We start from the raw sequence: 26,824 nt of genomic DNA on the forward strand, positions 1-26,824 counted from the left end.
TGCAGTGTCTTTAAAGTTTTATTTCTCGGAAGATTTTTCCCCCTTTTAGAAATAGGTGGGAGCTCTTAACATGGGCAGTTTCTCACCTACTTTATCTCATTAATTTAGAAAAAAAAAAAACTCTCACGGTTATAGTTCTGAAGGGGAAGAAAAAGGAGAGTGAGTGACGGAGCAACTTGTCCAAGGTCACACAAATACTCTTCCTAATGAAATTGACTGCTGCTCTCCTTGGCTGAAACGTGGGGGAGATACTGGGTTCAAAATCCAGCCAAAACCATTAGAGCGCGAACAAGTCCAATCAGAGCTAGTACTGTTCTGTTTCCCAACTTCTTCACGCCCCCAACGCAAATTTTCGGTATGGTCTAGTCTGCTGTTGCCTGCCAACAGACCTGTTGGTCTGGATTGATTACAGAGATGAGATGGCTGTGCCCAAAATCCTGCCTTGCTTAGGAAAGGATCTCCAGCCTTCTCACCAACGTGCTAGTTGGAACTCGACTGTAGGTGGCGCCCTGCTTCGCTTAGGGGAACTTGAAGGATGAGGACCCGGGTCACCAGCTGCCTTCTCTTAAAGGAAAAAAGTCTTTTTCGCCCGGGACTTCTCTCCCGCTCCCCTGGTGTGGGCGGAGCGGAGCGGTTGCGGTTAAGCAGCACTTCTCAAGAAGTAGAGCCTAGTGACCGACCTCTGAGCGCTTCCTGCCCAGCGTGGCGCTCCTGAGCCGTGCTTGAACCCCAATCCTCCCGCGGCCCAGGCCGTCCTCACCCTTCTACCCCTTCCCCTAAAGTCAGTAATGAGATTAAAGGGCTGAGGACAGTGTGGTTCCTAGTGTGACCCTGTGATTGAGAGGAGGGGGAGAGTCAACTTTACAAAGCTCTAAAAGGCCAAACCTCAAAAGACTTGCAAGAGAAAGCAGCAGGGTGCACCTGCATGGCCTGTTTAGGAACAAGGACCGCCTCCTCAGGACCCGGTATCGGCGCCCTGTGCGGTCTCTTCGTGCTCTTTCTTCCCTCTGGCTCCGGCCTGACCCTGAGCTTTTTCGTTGCAAAGTTGGGTTCCCATATTCGAACCCCATCTTGCACACGTTGGGGTGTACGCGATGGAGCTGGGTGTTGGGGAGTGATCACACCACAGCTGATCTGGGAGCACTTCGGGAGGCGAAGCGGAGCAGGGAAGGAAAGAGTGGAGTCAGTCCTACAGTGGCTGAGCGCTGAGTGACCGGGTCATCGGGATGTCCCGTGGGGTGGGAGGACGCGTAGGGCGGCGTCAACCTCCGGCCTGGGTTGTTCTGCTGTGGCCACAGGCGGACTTGTCCTGTGCGCGGGTCCCCTCTTGAAGATCGACCGAAGTCCTTCCTACGGCAGCTGTGGAGGGAACTCTGGGGGAATGATTTGCTCCGACTGCACTTTGAGAAGAAGACTTTTTCTCTTAAGAGCTTCTGAAGTTGAACGGTGTGGTTAGGGGGAGTCGTGGGCGTCCTCTGCTCGTTACCAGCGGCCTGGGACAGGCCGGAGAATTGTTAAGTGGGTTAGCGAGGCTGGGAGGAGGAAAAGTGAAAGCGGAACTGGATAAGGGAGGAAAGCGTACAGCTACTGAAAAGAGTGTTGGAAAAAACACACTGCAAAAAGCTTATTCTTTTACTCAGTCTTTCTTTGATCGGAAAAAAGTAAAACATACCTGACTTGGATTTTTTCCCCCTACCAATTAGAACCTGTTACACTTTCCCAAGTCCATAAAAGAACTGCAGAGATAAATTTAAATAAACAATGGCAATGGGGTATGTACAGTTGTGACACTTGGTTGCAACACCATTTAGTGACAGCTTTTATCTTGAGAAAAATAGGGATGTAACTATTAATCTCTTGTGCTGCTGCAGGAGATGGGGTCCCTAAGAAGGGAATAAGCCAAATAGAAAGTGCAGTTATGGAAACAGAAAATTGAGATCCATTTTAACACTCTGGTCTTGGGATTCTAGCACTGCACTCTACCCTAGCATTAACTTAGCAGGAATATCACCCGGCCTAGTCTCTGTGTGATTCTTAAGACAAAACAAAGGGCACGCAGTGTTTTCCCTTTAAGGAGCTACAAACAATTGCTGCACGCAGTAACTCCAATAGAAGTGGTCTTCATACTCTCTGGGAGGCAGGAACTGGATTTGGCCTCTTTCTAAGGTGCAGGTGTGTGATTTTTTTCCCCCCAGAGCTGGTGGGTATAAGAGACAGAAACCACAAAGGCAGTGTGTCCTGGTGCCCTGCCCGAGCATTTAAGCAGAGAATGGTGGACATATTGAGGTTGTGCTTCCAATGCTGGCAAAGCTGAGGGATGGATGGATCCTGTCTTCTACAAACCTACACACTTTGCACTCAGCCCCCTTCCTCGGTAAACTGGATGAAAAGCACTTTTATCCCTGAAGGCATAAATGGAGACTTCACTCTCTCTTCCAGGGTCGAAACCTCTGCCAAGGGTTAAATGACAAGCTTGTAGCCCACACTTCGTGAATATAACTTACCCAGAACAAGGGAGCATTTAGTGATGTCGTGAAAGTTGGTATCCTCTTTCAAAGAGATAATTTAAGAAGATGCATAACATAGAAGGAGGACCAGGAATGTTGGGGTTCAGTTGTGTTTGCCAAGGGGATTTGGGTGGAGGTGCAGTATGTTGTGTTATCTTAGACACATGAAGTCTGAACAATGTTATGGCCTTCATAAGCTCTCCTGCCTGAGAAATTAAAAATTGCTGCCACTTTCCCCTTGAGTCCATTTTGTAAACCATGAAAAGCTGAGTATAAATGAATGAAGGTGATAGACTGCTTTGCCCCTCTCCCCTACCCCAGTATTACATTCAGGGTTCCTATTCTGCCAGTTAAAGAGCCAGGGCTTATCACACTTAAAAATGTGGGGGAAAGGTTCAAACACAGGCAGATGGGAACTTAACTCTGGGCATTAGAAGGAAGGATTACAATCAATCAATTAGTCAATCAATCAGTCAATCAATCAATCAACAGGAGAGGAAAATACCTGTTGCAGACTGCAGCAAGCAATAGGAAACAGCCCAGCCTACAGTCCTGTCTGCTCCAGAGGCTGACACTCCATGGCCCTCAGCACCCAGTGCTATGGTTCCAAAGTTGGAAACCAGGGTTTTTAGTTGGATTGGAACCAGCCTTCCCCCACACAGCCCTCTCTGTAACCAGACATTACATCTTCAGTGGCAAAGATGTTTCTATGAAACCTTGCCTCTGGAAAAACGTTTTAACCTGGTGATATACTGCAGTGTCATTAAGTTGTCCTCCAGAAGGCTTGGGAGAGCTGTGTTTTCCTGAAGGGTTCAAGGACACAATTGACGGGGCAAGAGTGAGCTTCCTTAAGTTTTTGTGTGTGTGTGCCTTGAAGAGGGCATTTTTTATTTTTATTTTGGTTGGTCTTTGGTTTGGATTGATATCTGCTTTGTTTCGGTTTTGGTTTTTAACTGCTTGCAATACTTCAAATTCGTGCAACATTTTCCCTATGAGGAGACTGATAATCTTGCTCCATCACCCTAAGCCACCGAAGACAGGCTGCTGAGGTGGTGGACAATTAGATCGGGTTCCTGGAGTTGAGGAGACAGAAAGGTTAGGATTCAGGCCTCTCAAAAATCTCTAACAGGAAAAGAAGTAGCGCCAGGGAGCGCCTTTCCAAGTGCAGCTGTGCTTAACAGTTGATCTTCCTTTCAGGACAATTCCTAAAAGGCACTCAGTGAGCTTCAGCTTCCAGAGGATCAAGGGCTGGTCAGCAGTAGCTCTCCCTCCTTCCCCTAGCATTGCTCCAGATCTCAGCGGTCCAAGGCAACGTCCAGATCAGCTCCTGGGTCAGACAGAGGGCGGCGCCTAGCTGCCACCTCCTTCAGAAGCGGAGTGGGCGGTCATGACCTTGGCCTTAGCTTCTGTGCCTCCAGCTCCTTGCCTGGAGACGCCGCTAGCTCTTCTCTGGGTCTAAAGTGGGACATTCCCGTGTTCCGGATGGGTGAGGATGAGAGTGAGAGGCAGAACTGAATTTATACTCAAATTCTCCTTGAAGTTCTCCTCGGAATCTGTGAAAACCCGCAGCATCACAAAATCCCCACAAGGATGCTCTGAGGCTGAAGCTGAGCAATTTCCATTCACCGGGCAGCAGCGTCTGGTGTCAGGTCCTTAGGAATGAGGAAAATGGGTTTCTCACGTTGAATTCCCAAAAACCTACACTTAAAGTACAAGTATACTAGATTTCCTTACTAAAACTTATAGCTTCTTTAAGGGAAGAGTTGTGCTTCTGTGATAATGATGGGAAGTCCTGGGCTGCTCAAACAACAGGCCCAAAGGGCCAGAAGCAGGGCAAGCAGGCACGGTCTACTCTGTAGTTTTATTCATTTGTTTTGGAAACATTGTTAATGAGATTGACCAAGTGGAATTGTGGGCTCATGCTAGCAAGTTGGAAGGCATCATTTTTTTTTTCTCTCCAGACCCTTTCTGACTAAAAGGGAACTTAACCCTGGAGCATAAACTCCTGCAACTTTGAAGTCCTAGGGTCATCCATTCCATTTGGGGAGTTCTAGGCCTACCAGACCTAGGCTGTCACACACAGTCCCTGCTAAAGTAGTTAATGCACTGGGGCTTCGAAGTGCACAGGCAGAAAAAAGTGGGGCATTACTTTCCAACAAGGGTGACCTAAGCCTGCCAGTGCCTACCTTGTTCTGGAAACACCTAATCCCCACTTCCTCTATAAAGCTTAAAAGCAGCTTGCCTGCAATCCCAAACTGCAAACACAAGCACAATTGGCCCCTGAAGCATTCCGTTCCTGTGACCCTTCCCAAAGCCTTGCTCAAGGATGCACTCTGGGGATCCTTTAAAGGAGAGAGAAATTCAGGCTTTCCTCTTTTCCTTTAAACCAATAATGGCACAAAGGAGCACGTCAGGGATTTGGGTTTGCTTTGGCTTCATAATTCAGTGACAGAGATTGGGCCTAAGCTTGTAACAAGCGGTGCAGGAAAGAAAGCATCACAATAGGAAAAGCAGGAATTGGAGCTTTAGCAAGGTCTCTCCCAAGAAAACCTCGACTTCCTCCTATCTGGGCAGTGAGCATCTCCTGGACATATAGATAAAGTCAATATTGAATATTTACCTTGATCTGGTGAAGTAGGAAACTCTCCAGCTCATATGGTATTTGAGTTTTTGAGGAATATTCTGGCCTACTCTTAAAAATAATAAAGACTGCCGAGCTCCTCACCTTATGCTGACATCATAAAAAAAGATAGATTAACTGCTTAGGTGCCTTATTTGAAACCCAAGGGTCCTGCAAAGATCCAGCCATTCTGACCATTGCTTGTTCTATGTATACAGTAGTGTGTTAATAACCTCCAACATGCATGTACTTGTTTCTTACCCCTGCCTTGTGGGCTAAGCACTTTCATGAGATAACTCATTTTATTATAGCACCTCAGTGAATTGGTTGATGATATATCGCTACTGCTTCTATGAATTAGTTGCAGATAAATCCCTACTACAGAAATGCAGGAAACTGAGGCAAAACTAAACTATGTAATCTACCTGGGATTACTCAACTAACACACATCAACACTAGTAAAGGGTTTGGCCGTAGCCTTCACTACATCCAACAACAATCCTTGCATGCAACCCTGCTCTCCCTGAAGTTGTTTTCTGAAATAGTAGGCAGGGTGTAATTAATCCCATTAATTTGGCCAATCTAAACAGCCAACCTGGCACAAGAGTACTGCCCACTAAAACACTACACACTCTGAATTATCCAAGTAACTCTGTACATCCTATATATAGATTATTAATAAACAAAACTGAAATTTTCCACTCTACAAATCCTTTTGGATGATCTAGATAGTCTTTCTCAAAACAGAGAGCCATAGGACATGAGCATTCTCAAAGTACATTCATTCTGTGCTAGACACACTCAGAGCTAGTTCTCCACATTAAGAATTGAGACCCACTAGACACTTTAACTACCATCCTTTCTGCACAGAGACCACCTGAAGAATGTGTCCTCTCTCTTTAATAAACCTCACCACCTAGATGGAGCCCTGAAGTCACTGTGCAAAGAAAGATTATTTCCCTTCTGCATTTTTACAGAAGAGAAAAGAGAGGCCTTGGAAAGGGGAGACTTGTTCAGACCCAGACTTACACAGCATCCAGGACTTTGCTTCAGCTCACTGGGTTAGTCTTATGCCCACAAAGCTCATGCCCCTGAGACTAAAACACACTTTGAAAACAAAGTTTTAACAACTCCTCCTCCTCCTCCTCCTCCTCCTCCTCCTCCTCCTCCTCCTCCTCCTCCTCCTCCTCTTCCTTCTGTATCCAGATTATCTGTAAAAGAAAGTCTTACTGCTTTCTCCATTTCATATGTGTTCCTAGAATGTCTTCACCAGATGTTCACCCAGGAACTTTCCATTGCATTCTTCAACACTCAACTGCACTGAGAAACATCATTTTAGGTCTGACCTCAGTTAATGATACTCTTTTTTTCTTCTTTCTGCTTAAAAAAAAAAGAAAAGAAAAGAAGAGAGAGAGAGAGAGAGAGAGAGAGAGAGAGAAGTCTTACTCTGCCTACAGAAGAGCCAGTCTTTACAGACTGTTCCTTAACGCTGGATCCCCTCACATGATAGCTTTGTTCGGACCTTATTTTGCGCCAACTTGCATTATACGTCACTTGCCCACGCTGCAAACGATGAGGGTACTGGACTGGAGTGACAGGTTCTTTCGATTTTTTTCCCCTATATGCAAAGCTGAATCCTTCCACTTGATCCTGGCGCGCACGCGCGAGAGCACACACACACACACACACACACACACACACACACACACACACACACACACACACGTGTACTGTGCATGTGTGAGCGCCTATGGATCTGGGTGCGCGCACTTGTGATTTAAAGTGGCACAACGGAGGGTTGGACTGAAGCAGCAGTGAGTTATTTTGTGTGATAAATCAGCTTTATTGTCTCCAAGTCATACTTCCATTATTCACTGGAGCTGGACGGCGGCGGCGGACGTGCACTGCGGCAGAGCGCCCTGCAGCCCTGACTCCCGGCCACTGCGGCGGCGGAGCGGGGCGTGAGCTGCGATTGATTTTTCCAGATCGCGTCTCCTTCAGCATGGCTCGCCAAAGGGAATCCAGTTGACTGCGGGAGCTTTGCAGGATGCATGTGGATTGGGTTTAGTACCTGCACTTTAATTTTTTTTTTCTTTTGGGGGAGGAGCCGAGTTGTCGGTACTGGAAGGGAGATTTACTTTTTCCGTCTTAATTTTCTTTTACTCCCTTAAAGAAAGAAATAAAAGGAGAAAGAAAATGGCCACCAGGCCTTCTGAGTCCTGGGAAGGCCAAACCTTTGCAGACCAAAAGACCGTGCTGAGTAGGTGTGCCCCTCTTCCCCTCTCGCTGCCTTCTTGGCAGCTCAGTCGCGGAGAGAACCGGGCTTCCGCACTTGTGCGGAGCGTTTGTCCTCATTCGATTTATTCTGGCAAGTAGTTGCCATTTTTTCCCCTTTAGGAGTGATCCTTCTGTCTGGCTTTTGAAATAAAAATGTGCCCAGAATAGGCTTCGTCTGACTTCTGCTTAACAACCACTAGATGCGGAGAAGCGCGCTGAGGCAAACTCCTCACCAGATCTGGGGACAGCACTTAGTGGAGCAAGAGTGAGAGGGCTAATTAACTAATTACTAGCTGTGTCCTGAGGGCTGTGAATTCTTAAGCACATCCATTTAGAACACTGCTTTCACTTACTATTCCCCGATGTTCTCAACAGCCAAGCACAGGGTCACCCCAGCCTGATCATTTACATTTTAAAAGTGGGATCCCAACCACTTGGGGGACAGCTTTGACTCCCTATTTTAGATTCAGGACAAAACCTGCGTGGATTTTTCAGGCATGAGAAAAACGTTTCCAGTCCTGCAGAGTTACCCTTAATGTCCTGACTGGAGGTTTCTGCCACTTTTCCTGAAGCTACCTCCGGAGCAATGTCATTTGTCAAATTGGGAAGATAATTGTAGTGTGGATGTGTAGATGTGTAAGTAATGTCACGGATTGTATAATAACAACTTAAGCAACATGTCTCTGTTTAGACTGATGGAATTTTCCTGAAGTTTGTTTGTAGTTTGAAAGGGTTTAAGTGCCATGCAGACTACAAATGAGCGGCTTTGCACTGAGGAAGCCTGTCTGACCCAGCACTCTCTCTGGCACTGGCTCTCCAGGCCCACCTTAACATGCAGCCCCAACACATAGGTATAGAGGCTTAGAAATCTTGTTTTCCCTCACAGTGAGAGGAGACCCTGGGAAAGAGGAGGCCAAGCTGATGGCTCTCATTTACTTGACAAAGTCAGTTGGATTTCTCGGTAGCTAATACCTCTGTTTAAGGGGACTTGGGAAGGCAAATGAAACAATTCAACTGGTACTCAAGTCAAATACACAAGGGAACGGGAACGTGTGCTGGGGGGAGGTCTGAATATATAAAGAGTGTTAATAATCATTTTACAAAGCTATGCCCAGTAGAGCAATCTCTTCATTACAACCAAAATAGAGCTTTCTAACAAACAGCATGGTGGAAATAATACACATGAGTCTAATGATAATAAAAGAAATAACTATCAATTTTACTTACTAACATTTAAAACAGACAGTTATGTTTGGATCATGGCCTACGATAGATGGGCAGTGCACAATTCCCATGCTTCTGTGATCTGGAGAGACATGGGCATTTTAATTCTGGCATAAGAGGAGACACATACAAAGTTAACATCTAGGATCACAGAAAGCAATCCATCTAGACACTCAAGAAAGAAAGCCCTGTGGTCCAGGGCAGCTGCACCTCTATTATGTCTTCTCTGAAAGTCCCAGATTCCAAGGCTCCAGGCTGTATAGACTCTAACTTACAGCTCTGTGTTCCATACACACAAAATCGAATAAGAACACACAAGAAGAAAAGGCACAGGCACCAGAGAAGCCTTCAGTTTGTAAACGCTGCCCTGAAATGAAGTCAAACCTAGGGCTTTTACACTGTGTAGAAACAATTCACTACTATGAAGTTCCTAGCTAACCAGAAAATCTAGCTTTAAAAAAGTTTTTAAGGAGAAAAAGACACCCCCCCCAAAAAAAAAAACCCAACAACCTTTCTTACTGTGGAACAAGTCTAGCAAGAGTCACAGTGCACTGCTACTTGAAAGCTTTTGGTTAGGGAAAATGAGTGCACAGTTTCATGAGGTTAATAAACACTAGCCTGGAAATTAGAGTGTTTCTCGGTTGTTTTTATTTTTAAAGTAATATTTAAAAAAATTGTGCTCAGAAAGTCCTCCAATTTATCTTATGGGGACTGTTCTAACCACCAGTGAAATGTTTTCTAATTTTCAACATAGGTTCCAATTCCTATGTCAGACTTTGACTGTGAGAAAGAAAGGAGGCTACTACCATTGAACTTGCCATATACACTGAGGCAACTTATAGAACTGTGGCTATGGAGGGACATTTATCAAAGAAAAGTTTTGAGCACATTGAAATGACTAGAATGCTCTCATAACAACATCAAATCAATAAAGGCAACTGTAAAACTATAGGTCCTGGTTGGCTTTGAAAGAAAAAAAAATAAGGAAAAGGAGAATGAATTTCATAAACTCTTCAATACTTCTCCAATTAAAAACACCTAGCTTAGGAATCAATAGGTACCTCTGTAAATGTTATCTACTAAGAAAAACTTTATTCTGGACAAGCTACAAAAACTGCAAAAGCCCCAGGCAATAGTCTAAATGACACTTGATATTACAATATGCTTTGATTACTGAGAAGCTAAACATTTTAGAATGCTAGGAAAATTATAACATACTCTACAACATACACATTACATTTTCTATATTGTTCAGTAAGAGTTTCAACAGAGTATCACTAATAAAGTATTAGAAATGAAGAAAGAGTGGGGGAGGCATGTAACTAACAATTTGGAGCAATGTTATTTATATGTGTTCATGATCTAGAGAGGGTTACTCTGCTAGTAGCCTTGTGGTTGATAACATAACCCAACACCACCTGCCTCAAATTGTTTACTGTACGAATGAAGGTCACGCCTTCATTCCTGTCTGAATCCCCAAACCCTAATGTAACATTTGGCATATCAAGGACATTCAGTAAACATTTCCAAACTTGAGTTTATTTGATAGTTGTCTGCTGTAAAAAAAAAAATAATAATAATAGTGAATGTAAATTTTGGTAGTGGTCAGGACCAGTAGAAATGATTCCACAGTGGGTCAGCTAAGAACATTTTGTTTCTAGGACAGGAGAGATGGCTCAGCAGTTCAGAGTACTAGCTGGTCTTCCAGAGGACCTGGGTTTGATTCCTAGTATCCACATGGTGCTTCATGACCATCTCTAACTCCAGTCCCAAGGGATCCAATACTCTCTTCTGGCTTCTATTAGGCACCAGAAGCCCACATGGTGCTCAGCTACAAATGCAGGCAAAACACCCACATACATAAGAGAAATAAATGTTTATGGTGGCTGTCTCATAACAAGGTAAAAATGCCTTTGATAAATTGTCAATAGTAGATACCCTAGGATGACTAGCAAATGAATAGGAATATTATTAAAATCAGAAGCACACACCACCTCTTAGCTTCTATCAAAATCTACTCCCTTTTTCACTATACAGTTAATGCACATACCAAGCACATGAAAAACTTGAACTTTTCAAGTCTTACTCGGGCTTGCAGCAAAGCAGCCGTTGCAAATGTGCTGGTCACACTAAGGCCTCTTTGTAACTGGCTTTCCTCGTTCCCTTTTGATTTTCTTTCCTTGGTAAACACAAAGCAAATGCTATGCCAAATAACAAAATGTTCTGAAGGTAAATGCTGTCCTTTCCAGCCTCATTTCACTGATTAGATGAATCCTAATATCTGCAATACAGCAAGGACTTCTGAATGCTAAAACCTGGAGTATTTCCTCCAAAATAACTCATTTTTTAGAGAAAAAACCAAGTTGTTTCTTGGCCCGGTAAAACAGTGGCCTACAAGGATCACTAATTGTTTTCCTAGTTACAAAACTCTGTAGATGAAGAATATTTATAACTTTCAGAGTAAAGAGAGATGGAGCATATAAAAGGGGCAGGCAGTATCACTATCTAGTTCTGTAGTTTTATATACTATGCTATCTCTTTATTTACTTTTGAGATTGGAACTGAGTATCGACTCCACGCTGGCTGGCTGGAATGCTCTCTCTCTCTCTCTCTCTCTCTCTCTCTCTCTCTCTCTCTCTCTCTCTCATATCTCTGTCTCTCTCTCTCTCTGTCTCTGTCTCTCTGTCTCTCTCTCTCTCAACACTGGCCTCAAATTTTTGATCTTTCTGGATTAGTATTTAGGATTACAGGCAGCAGCACCACCCCTGGCTTTAACAGGAGACTATAAAAGTAAGTAAAGAATAAGTTACAACGTTAGAATGAAACTATCTAAATTAAGGAAAATTCCATTTAATGAATTACATATTTTTGCAATGTTTAATGTGTGTGTGTGTCTGTGTGTGTCCGTGTGTGTATACAGGGATAAAGATAGAGGACAGATGGATAGACAAACTATAGACAGAACTCAGGGCCTTGTTTATGCCTGGAGAGACATCTACCATTGAGCCACAACAATATTTCATTTTTAATGTAACAAAGGAATAGTAGTCTCCCATTAGAGTAGTTTATTCTAAATTGCTCTAGTATTAATGGTACTAAAATATTAGTTGATGAAGTAATGACTGAAAGGGCATATCTGCTTTACCAACCAGTAGTAACCTAAAGGCATTACCTCACCACCAGCCAGGTCAACCATTCATCAGAATAGTATTCACTTTAAGAGAAGAGGCAACTTTCCCACCACTGTGCAGAGACACCTTGGACAATGTAGCATTTTTTAACCAAGCTGTTTACTAAGTATCTTTTGCTTCAGATTAGCCTCTAGGTACAGTGCTCATCTACCTTCAAAGCCTACGGTTTGATCCCCAGAACCCCATAAACCCAACACAAGCCTATAATCCCAGCGGCATGAAAGTAGGTTTAGGAAGATAAAAAAAAAATTCAAGACGCTCATTGACTACATAGAAAGTTCAAGACTAGCCTGAAATATGTGAAATCTTGTTTACTATTTTTCATTTGTTGATAAAATTTAAAAGGGGGAAATATTATAATGAAGGAGGAAGATAACAGGTAGCCTGTTATCAGAACTCTAAAATCACTCTCCATATTGCTACCATGGTGATTTTTCTAGGAAAAACAAAGTCTTGTCTTATTACCGGTTGGTAATTACATCTGTCAGTGACTCCTGACTGCTGTGATAAAATCGCATCCCAACCACAGGTCACTGTGCTGACTCTGCCCATGGCTTCCCCTGCTTTTCTAGCAAGCAGTTCCTTTGTCTTCTGCCAACCATCATCCCAGTCGTCCTCCTCTTGACTTCCTGCATACAGAAAGTATTTCTGAAATGAATGCATTTTTTTTACTATGTAGAAGAATGGATGTTTAGAATTACAAAGGAGCTTATATACCATATAACTCAAAGATATTCTTCAGAGCTAAGGCTGAGCTTAGTGGTAGAGCACTTGCTTGGCATGCGTAAGACCCTGGGTTTAATCCCCATCACTGAAAGTTAAAAGATTCCTTTTACAGATGAGGATATTGAGAGTGGTCCTGAGAAATCAAACAATTTTCAAAGCTCACAATCAGAGCACGTGGAACTAAAATCCAAGATGCCTGATACTTAAGAAGTTAACTTCATAAACGACAAAAGTCATCAAGGAATTTGCTCAGGATTTCTCGCTAAAGAAAAATCAAGCTTGGTATATTTCCTTCTCAAAGAAACAGAAAATACATTTACCATGAGATCAGGCAACTGCACCTCTGGGTGTGTATCAGAAAGCATGGAAGCAGGGCCTTGATTACCCACTTATGTACACCCATATTCATAGTAACCAAAGGTTTATAGACAACCCAAGTAACCAAGTATTCATCAACAAACCAATCACACCCCACCCCACAAACAGAAGGACATTGGTTACATTATTTAGCTTTAACAAGAAAGGGAAATTTAGTATGTGAGTGAAACTTAGGACATTGTGCTAAGTAAAACAAGCTAGTCACCAAAAGTCAAGCACTATATAATTTCACTTCTAATATGGTTTGTGGAGATAGAGAATAGGATGGCATTACCACACACTGGGAAAAGGAGAAGAGAAAAGTGAGCCACAGTTTAGGAAGAAGATAAAAGCTCTGGGGATGAAGAGCAGAGAAAGCTGTACACACTGTGAGTGTACTTGACGCCGCTAAATTGCACATTTAAGATGGTTAAGGATTAAACTCTCTCTCTTTCTCTCTCTCTCTCTCTCTCTCTCTCTCTCTCTCTCTCTCTCACACACACACACACACACACACACATATATAGTAACCAAGTATTCATCAACAAACCAATCACACCCTAGGTTACATTATTTAGCTTTAACAAGAAAGGAAATTTAGCATGTGAGTGAAACTTCAAGACACTATGCTAAATTTCTCATATCTATCTATCTATCTATCTATCTATCGATAGATAGATAGATAGATAGATAGACAGACAGACAGATAGATAGATATGAGAAAAGACTGACTTTTCCCTAGCAGTTCCCATAGCAGGGTCAGATCTTGTCCTGCCCTTTTCCTATAATGCTTTCTGGAATCTTAGCCTATTTACTGGGCTTTCAGACTGATAGCCCTACTTTGTCTGATTCAAATAACATGAAGGACAGTTTCAACTCAACAACTCCAACTGTTAGTGTCTTCTGTGCTGAACGGATTCTGTGAATCTTGTAAGAAAGAAAAGTCAAGAGAGGCCGCAGACCTCTTGAACTTAAGGTTGGAAAAGAGACTCTGAAGCCAGCACCTATGCCAATCTGGTTCCAGTTTCTAATTCCTCTCTTTCTACTTTTTGATAAGTTTTGTTTTTAACATCAGCATGAATGTGGAAAAACAAAACAAACAAAAAAACTCCAGGTCTGCTGTTGTTTTTTTGTTGCTGATGGTCTGTTCTTACAGATAGCCATGCTAGACTAGGTAAATTTCACCTCACCACTAGAGGAACACTGCTGTAGTTAGACGAGCCAATGAACCAAGGGCGGAGGTGTCCTTGGATAAGGCTCCTACCCCTTCTGCTTCCCCTTTCCCCACCCCCAGAGCATCCCCGGTGAAGGCTGACCTCTCTGCGACCTCACTGTCTCTGGGGGGTAGAACAGCAGTGGTGGAGGATATACTGGGAGATGTGTGTCAAACTTTTCCAGCATCAGAAAAATCTGTGTTGCTTTTGGAAATCCATACTAGGCTTTTATAGTGTTTTATGGATATTGTATATTTCATAAGTTCTCACCCTTTCCTCTTTTATGATTAAGAAACTCAAGATAAAAATAATTTTGTCTCTCTATGTGTATGAGTGTACATATGTGTGTTTGTGTGCAGGTTAATGTGTCTGTAAATGTGGAGGGCAGAGAGAGAGAGATTGGCTATGTTGGCTGGCCTAGGTTGGTTGACTTTAGATATGGTTCTCATTTATTTTATTTGAGAGAGAGAGAGAGAGAGAGAGAGAGAGAGAGAGAGACTGAGACTTATCTTTATTCCCAAATCTGGAAAATATGGGATTGACAAGCATAAATGAATAGCAGCACTCTTTGTCCTCATAGGCCTTGAGAAGCTAACAGTTGTTGGTAGTTCAGGCCTCCCCAGAACAGAATCTCAGGTTTGGTTGGTTTTCTAGTTTCTCATTCACGAATTCATGGAATCCTCACCAGAGCTCATGAATAAAGTACAGCTGATGATATTTGTGTTTCACAGAGTAGGTAGTCGGAGAGGCTTGCCAGAGAAATTGACCTGCCCAAAGTCACCAGGGGTAGAGAGCACAGTTCACACTCCAGCAATCCCATCTCAGGCTGAGGCTGTCATCCTCCTTCAGTGTCCTGAAAAAGTATCCCTTACTGTCTAAACATGCTGGTACAATTCTAAATACTAGCCTGGACTTTGTTTCAGTAATTTAATGTTTTCTTACTTCCATTGGGTTCATTAACAGTATGTTTCTTTTCTCAGGCTTCTTTCAGACTTTGGTAGCAGACACGGTCACATGCTCTCTCCCTGTTCCTGCAGAGTAGCCTTTGCATGATGTAATGAGTCTGGCACTGGGCTAGGGGTTAATTCTTTACCAGCTGTGTGGCCAGCTCCTTAACTCTACCAGCTTCAGTTTTATCATCTGTAGAATATGGTAGCTGGACCCCCTCTTGAGTTCCCCTTCAGTTCTGTCCTCCCTGGTGACCTGAGCAGCTCACTTAGATAACATTCTGTTCCGTCTCTTGAGATTGTTGTGTTGTGCACAAGATGAGAAGGATGGGTTCACTGCTTGCTTTTGAACATGATTACAGGCTGCAACAACAACAACAACAACAACAACAAATCTATTTTAAGAAATTTAAAGTCCACATTCTTTCTTAAAGGAGCATCGCAGGCTAGAGCTTTGAAGGGAATTCTAAATAAATCAGATATTCTCTTCAGCTGTCAACTAATTGAAAAAGAGCCTGAGTATCTTTCTACAGCTTGTTGAGCTCTGGTGTCTTGTCTATGTAGTGGGAATGGCACCTATCCAGAAAGGAGGTCAAAGGTGATCATCATGGCGCCCTGTGAACTGCAAATCCAGTCTCTCTTCATGCTCACAATTCTCCCTTGTGATAATGGCCTTTGTAGCAACAGCGTACTCCTGATTCTGTTTATTATCAGAGCACCAAGACTTGGAAAAGAAGCTATTTTCTGTATTTATCCATCAATTTACAGCTATCTATTGATGGTCTACTCTGGGAACTTTGTAGAGATGTGTCCAAGGATGAGTAAAACAACGAGTATGTAAATAACTGGTATCTATCATACTGAGCTTTAGATGAGAGTCAGATGTTGTTAGGGAGCACAGGGGGTTTTGACCAAAAAGAAATAGCATTACATTAACTGCTGAAAATGAATGGGTTACAGAGCCATCATCAGGGACTTCTGGGCAGATGGCAAATACACACACACACACACACACACACACACACACACACACATAGCATGTCAGAACGTGATAAAAGAAGAAAAAGAAAAAACAAAACAAGACATTGCTTGTGGTTGGGGTGAGAAGACAAGAGGGAGAGAATGAGCAAAAGGGAAGTATGAAAAGGAAAGCAGATGATAAACGTCAAGGTTGCATCCCAAGGTGGGGAAAGCCTGTGGGGTTTCCAAGAGGTAACAATTGAAAGCAGCTCTCCAATTTGGATACTCTTGGCTCCTAGTACTTCTGTAATCTCAGTGCAGAGGCTCAAGTAGGACTCGCACAGAGGAAGCAACTTATTTCACCAAGTCATTTAGAGATCCACATTCTCCCATCTTGCAGCTCCTGCCTCCCGGACATTGTCCCAGCCCTTGTACATATAGTTAAGTCCTCTCTTTAGCCTTTGTGAAGGGCTATGGCCAAGGAGAATTTCGTTGAAACAAGTGACATAGAAATTGTGTACCACTCACGTGTGATTGAGAACTGAATCACATGCCCCGTACTTCCCTGAAAGGGGGAGGGGTGATAAGTAGCTACTATCTACTATAAGCAGTTCATTTATATATCCAAGACAAGAAGATAGATTGGGGATTGGGAAGGGGGCAATAGATGCCCAAATATATGCTTATGAGGGGCCTTATTCATTGCTAGATTTAACTTTGCTTATAAAAGTCATCATGTGTAATGCTACATTAATCTTTCAAATGCCCATGTTAATTGGCTTGCTTTAGAAACTCATTGGTGGATCTAGGACTTACACAGGGAAGTTGATAAAATAGAAATATACATTTTTTCTTTCAATTTCCCATTTTTCACAACTTAGAACAAATCAATTATCAAAACATACTGCAATTTTGAGTTGCATCTCTAATCCTTTCCAGCTTCAGTGTTCTCGTTTCTATGTCAAGAAGATTAGAGTTCTATTTGGGTCAACAAAGCAGAACTCCTGGAAGAGCTGACTATTCTCAAGGCATAAAGCCAAACTACATGGAACATCGAGCTCGCCATGAGGTTAGCCACCCAGAGTCACCATTCTCGATGAGCACCCAAAGTTACCTGAATGCAAACCAGCCCGGTAGAAACACTGATATATAAGTACTACCATAACTGGTATCTTCTTAATATTATCCAATCAATCATTAGGTTGAAGGTCATAAAGGAAGTGGTGGCAGCTTAGACACCAAGGAACGTGTGCAAAAGCTTTATTCCTGAATTGTCCCTGTTGATCAAACTCCTTGAAAACTACTGTCAGAGATGCCTCTCCATTGCTTTCTGTTCTCTGAGCCATTGTGTTAGCTTTGGCTGTGACCAAAATACCAGCGAGGGCAACTTTTAAACATGCTTTATTTTGATTCATGGTTCCTCAGCTATCACCCTGTAGGCCTTGGTTCTGCCATCACCTGGGGTGGCAGATGGTTGGGGTAAGGGATGAGAGGGATGGGAACAGGGGGAACCAGGAAGAGGCTGCACATTTCATGGTGCGAGGGCACAAAGAAAGAGAAGCCTAGGATAAGACATATCCACAAGGGCAGCCTTCCAGTGATTTCCCTAAATCTAGGCCGCATCCTCTTCCAGAACCTTCCAAACTAGCACCACTAGCTAGGAGAATGTAGCAGATCATCCCATACCCAAACCTAACCTCATCATCTACTAAGTCTCCTTCTCCTGGTTTGCAGCTGAGCTACAGCTTAGGTCCTTACCTCCTCCAACCTCAGCTTCCCTGCCTTCTTTACAAGGGTGAGCTTCGTAATTAACATGTTTTATTCTTATTTCTTTAACTAAATAGCTATGACTATGACTTCCCAGTCTTTCAAATGAAAGCTTTCAATGCTCATAGGCCTTTCCTTGATCTTGCCTTAACCTGACATTCCTACCTGTCCTCTAGTTACGATAAAGCGATAAAGCGAGTCAATACAAACTAATCTGCCACCGTCAGTCAGACACTTCTATATGTTACCTGGAGAGGAATGACCTGTTCTTCCCCTGTCTGACAAATGCATATTCTTGGTTCATTGCAAAATGCCATTTGGCCTTTTCCAGCCTTCATGACTCTATTGTCATAACCACACAGACTTCGTCAGTGCTGTCACATGTTAGTATCTATATATGTGTACACATACATCCATGTGCATATGCATATGAGTGTTCAGCTTTATATCTTCTTCCACCTTTGGACTAAAGCTTCTTAAACTAAGGCAGCGATCACATCATATTCTTCTCTAGCCCTAGCTCTTAGCATGTTAAAGTGTTTAGAGCAGGGCTCAATATGATGGAGACAATTTATGCATATTGCATGAATGTTTCTCATCTTCTAAGTGAGGAAGTTAATGCTTGCAGAGACTAAATAATTTGTGTAAAGTCACATGGTATGACCAACATTAAAACCCAAGTTGGACTCTGAAATGCATGGTGTGTTGTTGACTATATAGACATATAAAAGATCAGTTTTGTAATGGCAGCAACCTCTGTCATTAGATCAGGATAATAAATTAGAGACAGTGCATAACAAACAGTTACTGAATACTTACAAGGCCTGATTTGCTTAGCAGTTTGGGTTAATCAGACCACGGCAGTGTGGTGGCAACCTCTTGGACTTATCTGAAATTCTTTTTTTAAAAAACATTTTTTATTGATCCTTTGTGAGTTTCACATCATGTACACTCATCTCCCTGTCACCTCATATCTGCCCTTCACCCTTGCAACCTCCTCAAATAAAATATACACACATAAATAAACAAACAACAACAATAAAAACAAAGCATAGAAAATATCATGGAAACTGTAGTATGTCACAGTGTGTCCTCTGTCCCTCTGTCCACCTATCTTCACTTGTAAGTGTTCATTGCAACAGGTCAGTGGTCTGGTTTGAGATTTCTGGCTTTCATGAGACCATTAATATTGGATCCTCATCAGGCCTCCTTCTGGTTATATTGTTGTTGTCCTGTGTCATGGAGATACTGTAGCTTTGGGATAGCATGAGTGGCTCTTATATATGTCCCATTCATTCACAGCTTATATAGATGTTGGGGTGGACCAGTTCAGAGCCATGGATCTGAGCCTGGGTGGTAGCTGAGCTGGTCATTCTGCCATTTCACCAAGGCTAGTTATCCAGCACTTCTCTGGCTAGACCACCCAATGCAGCCACTAGCAGGAGGCAGGGTCACCTTTCCTGCTGTCATGCCCCCAGCAGGCTGGTTCATCTGAACCTACATCTCTACAGCCAGCTTCAGTGCTGCTCTACAGTTAAGGTGTGCTCACTCTCCCAACTGATGTAGCCTGAGAGGGGCTTGGCCAGCTCTTCTGCTCTTGTACCCTCAGGGCTAGCTCACCAGTGCCTTTGCCATCAGGGACAGCTCCACTGTGTTGGCCAAGCAAAGGCCTACACAGGGCCTACTCTCCTGATTGCTTCAGCCACTGAGGGTTGGGGGCAGGGCTAGCTCTCTTGGCTACTACTGCTGGTGGTAAGGCAAGGGAGAGGAAGGGCATACACACACACACACACACACACATACACACACACACGAGAGAGAGAGAGAGAGAGAGAGAGAGAGAGAGAGAGAGAGAGAGAGCGAGCTCTACAGCCCTGTGGGGCGGGGGTTGGGGGAGGAGTAGCTGGTTCAGCTACACACCTTCCACTAGGGCTAGCTCTACTATGCTGCCCAGATGAGGTGCAGGGCCCACTCTCCTGAGTGGTGGTGGGGTCAGCTCACCCAGTCTCATAACCCTAGGGGTCAGCTTTTCTGATTGCTTCCCCAAGGCCACTTCTTATCTGAAGTTCTTAAAATTTATTTATTTATTTATTTAATTGCAACAGTAGTTTTTGTTTGTTTGTCTATATGTATGTCTGTGTGAGGGTGTGGAATTCCCTGAAACTGGAGTTACAGGCAGTTGTGAGCTGCCAGGTGGGTGCTGGGAATTGAACCTGGGTCATCTGAAGAACAGCCAGTGCTCTTAACTGCTGAGCCAACTCTCCAGCCCCCTTATCTGAAGTTCTTAGCCCTTGACAAAATGGAGTTTCATTCTTACAACAGGTCAGTGTCCTATTTTATAAGTGTTATTACTGGCTGGTGGCAACAGAGCCTGGTACCAGTTGAACTAGGCCCAGAACATTAAACTTAAACCTTTTATTTAAGTATTAAACAATTTTTGACTCATCACCAACATCAAAGCCATCATCACCTAATCCATTTTATTTAGTTTACTTCTAGTTGAGAGCACCATGCCAGGTGGAAATGGGTACTGGGTCGACAAGGCCTGGATTAAACACCACAGGCTGTGTAGAGTAAAAGCTTATCCTAGTCTATGAAAAGTAAACTAGAACATAAACTTGTCTAATACCAAGGACAGCCTCAGAAAGATTCCTCCCAGCAGTGCTGTGTCAGCTGACTAGCTGCTAAGTGAACACGTGAAGCCAAAATCATAATTCAAATTAAGATGTGAGACTCCTCTAGCCTTTAACTGTGGAGGCTCTTACTAATTGGTTAGATCTTTTCATCAAGGAGAGTTATAGAAACCAAGATATTTCTTAGACTTTTTGGCTGGATAGGATAGTTTTGTTTTGTTTTGTTTGTTTGTTTGTTTGTTTTTAATCAGGTAAGCTAAGTATACAATTTCCAGTAATTCATTTATAATACAAAATATCCTAATTTACTTAAGGGACACAAAGCAAACACATTAAACAACAACACAAAAAGTGTTAAGTCTAGTTGTGTGCTTTCCATTTAAAGAGATACTCCCTTTAAGACCATTGGTCCAAACTCTGCACCAAAGAATATTCTGATAATTAAAACAAACTCTTAAAACAAGTTTGAAGGTGAAATGTCCAAATGACATGGTCGTAAAGAGTCTGGGTTAGTGAAATAAGAGGGTCAGTCAATGGGAGGAAGGAGGACTTCACAGACCAGTTACTAACATGCCCCTCCCACCAACCCTGTCAACAAACTTTCAGTTCATTTCTTGGGGGTAAGAGGGGAGGGGGGTTGCTTTAGACTTTGTACCATCCAGGTTTTGCCGGAATATTGATAAATTAGGAGCAGGGCGATCGACTTCGAATGTTAAAATATCAATTCTTTAAAAGGAGCTGTATTCTCTCTGTAGCCCACCTAGCCATTTAGTCCTCTACAGAGAACCGGGCCACCCTCTTCTCTTCTAAACCCAGGACGGACAAAGGCTTATCTCATTGAAGTCTCTGTGACGTTTTTGCTCCGTCTTGATTTAATGCACCAAAGAGGACCTTTAACTCTCGGTCTACATCAGTGCAAATAAAGGTTAAATCTCTCACCAACCATCATGAACTAGTCTAATAACTCACAAGAGGCTCGGAAAAAGAAACCGACGAAGCAGGTGTGCGAACGTGATTCAAACATGCAAAACCGGCGTGAACTGCGGGCAAAGGAACTATAATCTTCCCATCTCTTACGAGCCTGCTGCAACCTCTGCAAGCAGGGAAACTTCCCCTGCGCCAAAACCCGGATCCCGGGAGCGGGGCCTATCAACTCAGAGGCGGTTCTGCAGCCGGGAGTCCCGACCCGAGCTTGCGCTGAAGGCCGGGGCTCCCATTGGCCACAAGCCGTGGGGGAGGAGGAGACAGCGCGGAGAGGGAGGAGGGGACGCCTGAGACTGTCCCTGCCCCCTCCGGCCCCTTCGCCTCGGGCGTGGTTACTATGCAAATTGCAGCGATTGCGGAAATAAACAAGGGGGTAGGGAGAGGAAAGAGGGGCTGCTGAAAGGATCGCAACTTCTGCAAAGTCTCTTTCAAGCACACCAGGCAAATCCAGAGAGAATCTGAGAAGCAGCCAGCTCGGGTTAGATTGGATCGCTTTCAAAGAGGAGAGAGAGAAAGAGAGAGAGACCGCGAGAGAGGGAAAGGGAGGGAGAGAGAAAGACAGGGGAGAGAGAGAGAGAGAGAGAGAGAGAGAGAGAGAGAGAGAGAGAGAGAGAGAGAGAGAGAGAGAGAGAGAGAGAGCTCTGCCATCCTTGGTAGAAGCCTTTTGATTTGGAGTTTAAAAAAAAAATATCCAAGAAGCCTGCAATTGGCCAGCAGCTTAAAAAAATCTCTTCCGGGTTTTCAACGGTTCCAAGTTTATTTAGCTATTTTTTTTAATGCAAAAAAACAGGGACAAGCGATGAAGCAATTCGTCTGAGCATTTTAAAGTTTCTCACGTACTCTTTTTACATTGCAATGGTACGTGGTACATCTTAAACTTTCTATTTTACATTTATACGATATGTGTTATATAAACAACGGTAGAATGTTTATGCTTAATGGTTAAGACTTTAAAATTTTTCTAGCTCGAATATGCACTTTAGTGATTGCTGGGTAAATGTCTATTGCGATGGTTTTCTTTTAAAGATGCAGCTTTGTGGATCGTGTTTTTGTTATGTGCAGCAGAGAGATCGGGTTTCTCTTTCTTTCTTTCTTTCTTTTTTTTTTCCAGGATTTGAAAAAATTGCTGAGCTTAACAGATTTTTTTTCCTGCTAGCGCTTGCTCCGTTCCAGAAAAGGGGGGGAGGGGGAGGGGGATCCTGTACGTGCTCTGCTCTGTTAAAGACGTCTGGCCTCTGCAGTCAACCTAACCCGAAAAGAAATGTCTGGACCCGAGAATAATTGACGATTCGATCCTCTAATCAATGGGACAACCTGCGAGATTGACAGAAGTTCTATCCAATCATGAGAAAGCTTGGGCATACAGTGGTTCGTAATAGCCATAGGGGGCGGGGCAAATGAGATCTGAAGTTCTCTGCAGTTCTGAAGGGGATGGTGTATAGTTCAAGCTGTCAAAGATACCAGCGCTTCCGGATTTAGCAATTACAATAGGAAAGAGGGGTGTTTTTTTGGTTGTTGTTGTTAGTTTAAAGGAGAAAAGAGGCTGTTGGGGGGTTGCATGGCTCCTATGTGACTTTTAACTTTGCTCCTTTGGAAAATTCTGCTAGAGTAATATTTAACCTTGCATTAGTTATTCTCAGAACTCAGGGAAGTTGGGAACTCGTAGGAGAGGTTTAGCTTCTTTGAGAAAGATGCCTCAAGTTGGTACTGCACTAAGTGCTTCAGAACTTCTCGCTGATTCTTTTAGAGTCTTTGATGTATCCATGAAAGAGAACGCACTATAGGTAGATGGACAACTGTTCTATAGATTTGAAAAGGAGAAGGGAGGGGCTGGATGTTCCTGAATTCTACTGTTTCAGATTATGGTCAGTAGCATGGAGCATATCACATTTCTTTGTGTTACCACAACAACCCTACTGGCGGGTACATAAGTGGGAGAGAACTGACTCCTGTTAGCTGGAGTCTAGCCTCTTGTTCAATCCTGGCCATCTGCATGGTGGAAACTAACTGCCTTAGTTTGTCTTGGAGATATAACTTGCAGCCTCTGGTTCAAATCTATCAACCCCCACCCCCAATTCTGTAGGTAATACATGGAAAATAATATGGATTCTTTACTTTTTAATGTGGATTTAGTTCTCATCCAACTATTTCCTGAGGCTTTGGGCCTTCCAGACAAACCTTGTTCGGAAACTTGATGTGAAAAACTCACTTGTGTGCTCAATGCATCAACATGATTCAATTTGGGATTATATGCAAGTAAGAGAAATCTGCACACAAGTGACCAGTAAGTAAAAAAGTGAAGAAAAATGCTGGAAAATACTAGTTAAGAGTTAGTCTTGGTGATAACTATAGAGCAAATGGTATTTATTGTCACTTAGGAATCCTGGTCCCATTTTCACTACTTTGGGCATTAAAATCTAAATCACATTAATACAATTTCCCAACTAAATAGAAAGGAGAGGTATTTCAGATATATGTAGAAGTGAAACTTTATTGACGTAATTTATACATCTAAGAGGATTTCACTAAAGCTGGCAAGGTAACGTTTCTGCAAATAAAACAGTAAATGCAAGGCTGGGCTCTGTGCCAGGGAGAATATGGATAGCAGAGAGCATGGCAGGAACCTCCTTTTTGCAAAGACAATCCGGTTTCAAGGCAGCCTCCTACCACTTGCAAAATAAACGACTGGAGTAATGTTTCCAATAAGGATTTACCCTTCCTAACAATGGGTCATTTATATGATTGCAATAAACTAGTTTTCATACATCACCTGTGTTTCCTACACTCTTCTCCCTTCTTTTGCTCCCCCTTCCCTTCCCCCTCTTTCTCAGATCTTCCTTTCTCTCCCTCTCTTAGTATCTCTGTGAACTCTAGACAAGGATTTACTTTTGCAACCTAGAAGACAGGAGAAAGTTAGAAATGTTTTTTATCCCGGGTCTGTCCTCTGAGGAACATCTGTTTCTTTGTGTGTTTAAATTTATGCCTGTTGGAGAGAAAGTTACCAGAAGCCATTCTGTAACTGTAACTCTTCTACGGTATTTTTCTCAGTCTAGTTTGCAAAGGCTGTAGTTGGAACTGGGCTTTGTAGTGTTCCCCCGCCTTCCACCCTCCTCCGGAGCGGGGGAGGGAGCGGGAGCTGGCACAGATAGGAGAGAAAGCAGGAGCGGATGTGGAGGGCTTTGGTGCTGAACTTGGATCCAGCCCTTGCCTAGAGGGCGCAAACAATCGTCCCATATCCAAAAGTCTTACGAAGGGCGCCAAAAGTTACTTAAGATAATATTGCTAACCGCAGAATGCTGGAAATCGCGGGCACATCCACTGCTGCAACAAAAGAAGTTTCTAAAGTGGAAATATCAGCATTCAATTACTTTTTCCCATTTAAAAAAAGAAGACATGGCAACAGGCAGTTATTTAAAAAAATCCCCTTGAGAATCAAAAGTAAAATTCTTTGCTGTTTTGAAAAGAGGCAGATGTGAAGTGTATCTATACACCAAAAAAAAAAAAAATCCACTTTGGAAGAGAGCTTCCCCAGAGCGCGCGCGCGCGCGCGCGCACACACACACACACACACACACACACACACACACACACACACGGGACAATAACTTGTCACTGTGCCTCAGTTACATGTTGGTTCCCTCAGCCAGAAACTTCTGTCGAGGAAACTTGGAGAGTCTTGAAGTTATAGATCCCAGCAAAGGGTTTCGTGGCCAGGAATGTTTCTCTAACTCCTCTTAGCTTGGAGGGCATTTCTTCCTTCCTGAAAGCCACAAGGAACCAAGGAAAAGCAGTTGCTTAGTTTGGGAAAATGGACGTTCTAACTAAAGGTTGAAGCTATTACTTTCCTTCAATCCTTAATATGTAATCGGAATAATATGGATTCCAAGAATATTCAAGAGCAGGGGGTGGGAATCAGGGGGAGAAGAATGGATTCTTGAGCATTAGCCCTAAACGGACTAGAGAACAAACAAACTTTAGACTGCCGGCTGTCTCAGCAGAACATTATATTTGGCCTTTTCTAGTAGCAGGCTTACCCACCTAGAAAAAAAAATCTGAATGAAAGTGATCATACCCCCTCACTTTCTTCTGTCGGGTGGGCATGCCTGCAGACTCTAGTCCTGTCATCTCCACCAGGGAGCGGATTCCCAGTCTGTGTGCCAGCGTCGGAATCTGGGGAGTTTTAAAGAAGGGTAGGTAAATACAGAAGGCTGCAAAACTTCAGGAGGGAGAGGAGGAGGAGAAAATGAGAGTTTGGAGGAGACAGGTATACTTTTTCCCCCTCTAGAAGAAAAGAGAGTCTAGAGAGAAAGTGTTGAGTTTTTTTTTTTTTAAGGAAGAAAGAAAGAAAGAAAGAAAGAAAGAGAGAAAGAAAGAGAGAAAGAAAGAAAGAAAAGAAAGAGGGAAGGAAGGAGGGAAGGACAGAAGAAAAAGAAAGCTGGAAGAGCAGGCTTGTTGGCAATGTGCCAAACCCTAAAACCACCCCCCCCCCTTCTGCCAAAACAATACTTTAGCAAACCTAAAATAATTGCAGGAAGCTCTTTTCCATCTTGAGAACTATTACCTGGGGAAGGGAAAAGTTGGGATCCACAAAGACGCACCCTTGAAGAGTGTGTCTGGGGAACAGGGACTCAGATGTTAGTCCTGGGCTCCCATTTGGGGATACAAACATATCTCTTTCCTAAGGGGGCAACCCTTTCACAGTTTTCCTTCTCAGTATACAGAAAAATGTCCCAGCTAAACCACTGTTGTTTCTGACGTGACAGAACTTTTTTGGGCGTTTGTGTTTAAACCCACCAGCTCCTGGGTTCTGGGAGAGAAGAGCGTTCGCTCATGACTCTCCTCCTTGCTTTCTCCAGACACCTCCTCCCCCGCAATCTGGGGAATCTTTGGGGTGATCTTCCTATCCCCCCCACCCCCAGATTCTGACTGCTATAGAGTCGTAGCTGAAAAGTTAGCAGGCTTTTGTGCATATTACCTCTCCCGACGATACTATTCCCATAGAAAGCTTCGCAGGAGAGATTACAATGCTTTTGAGCTTTACCGCATTTCAGAGGAAGGGAGGAAAAGTTACCTAGAAGGTCTGATTTTTTACAAGAAATTTGCATACATGCAAATGTAACGCGCGCCCTTCTCTGGGGTTCCTAGGGAGCCCAACCCGCGGCCCACGGGGGTGCGGGGCGCCCCGACAAAGTTGCCCCAATCCTCTCCCGACGTCCGCGGAGGGCTGCGGCGCGGGTGGGGGGATGGGGAGGAGGAAAAGTAGTTTTGTTTGCTTAAGCACATCCTGTGGCAGCCTATAGCCGCCCGGAGGACACGCTGAAAAAACCGCTCCGCGCCGCGTTCCCGGGGACCGCGCCGAGCGGGGCGGGGGGCGGGGGGCCGCGGGAGGCAGCGAGCGCGGAGCGAGCGGCGGGCGG

General features: G+C 43.6%; 1 protein-coding gene and 1 long non-coding RNA gene across 6 annotated transcripts in view; one reads left to right on the forward strand and one right to left on the reverse strand.

Moving 5' to 3' along the window:
• Gm38709 lies at positions 1-26,777 on the reverse strand. The gene is made up of 5 exons (XR_003955232.1): positions 26,383-26,777; positions 25,480-25,577; positions 21,393-25,167; positions 5,128-15,426; positions 1-4,159 (listed from the first exon to the last, which is right to left on the reverse strand). It is a non-coding gene; the product is annotated as a predicted gene, 38709 (long non-coding RNA).
• Positions 1-26,824, forward strand: part of Nfia (nuclear factor I/A) — a 540,811-nt gene that overhangs the window by 172,581 nt on the left and 341,406 nt on the right. The window contains exons 1-2 of one of the 5 annotated variants that reach the window (XM_030253303.1): positions 21,802-21,885; positions 22,198-22,265. The exons of 3 other annotated variants lie outside the window; for them this stretch is intronic. In XM_030253303.1, coding sequence (XP_030109163.1) covers positions 22,263-22,265 — 3 coding nt within the window. In that variant the 5' untranslated portion in view covers positions 21,802-21,885; positions 22,198-22,262. Of the gene's footprint in view, positions 1-21,801; positions 21,886-21,914; positions 22,266-26,824 lie in introns of those variants that run through there. One more of the 5 variants, XM_006502842.4, reaches the window with a different exon arrangement.

Source organism: Mus musculus, chromosome 4 (assembly GCF_000001635.26).
Source record: "Mus musculus strain C57BL/6J chromosome 4, GRCm38.p6 C57BL/6J".
Lineage (NCBI taxonomy): Eukaryota > Metazoa > Chordata > Mammalia > Rodentia > Muridae > Mus > Mus musculus.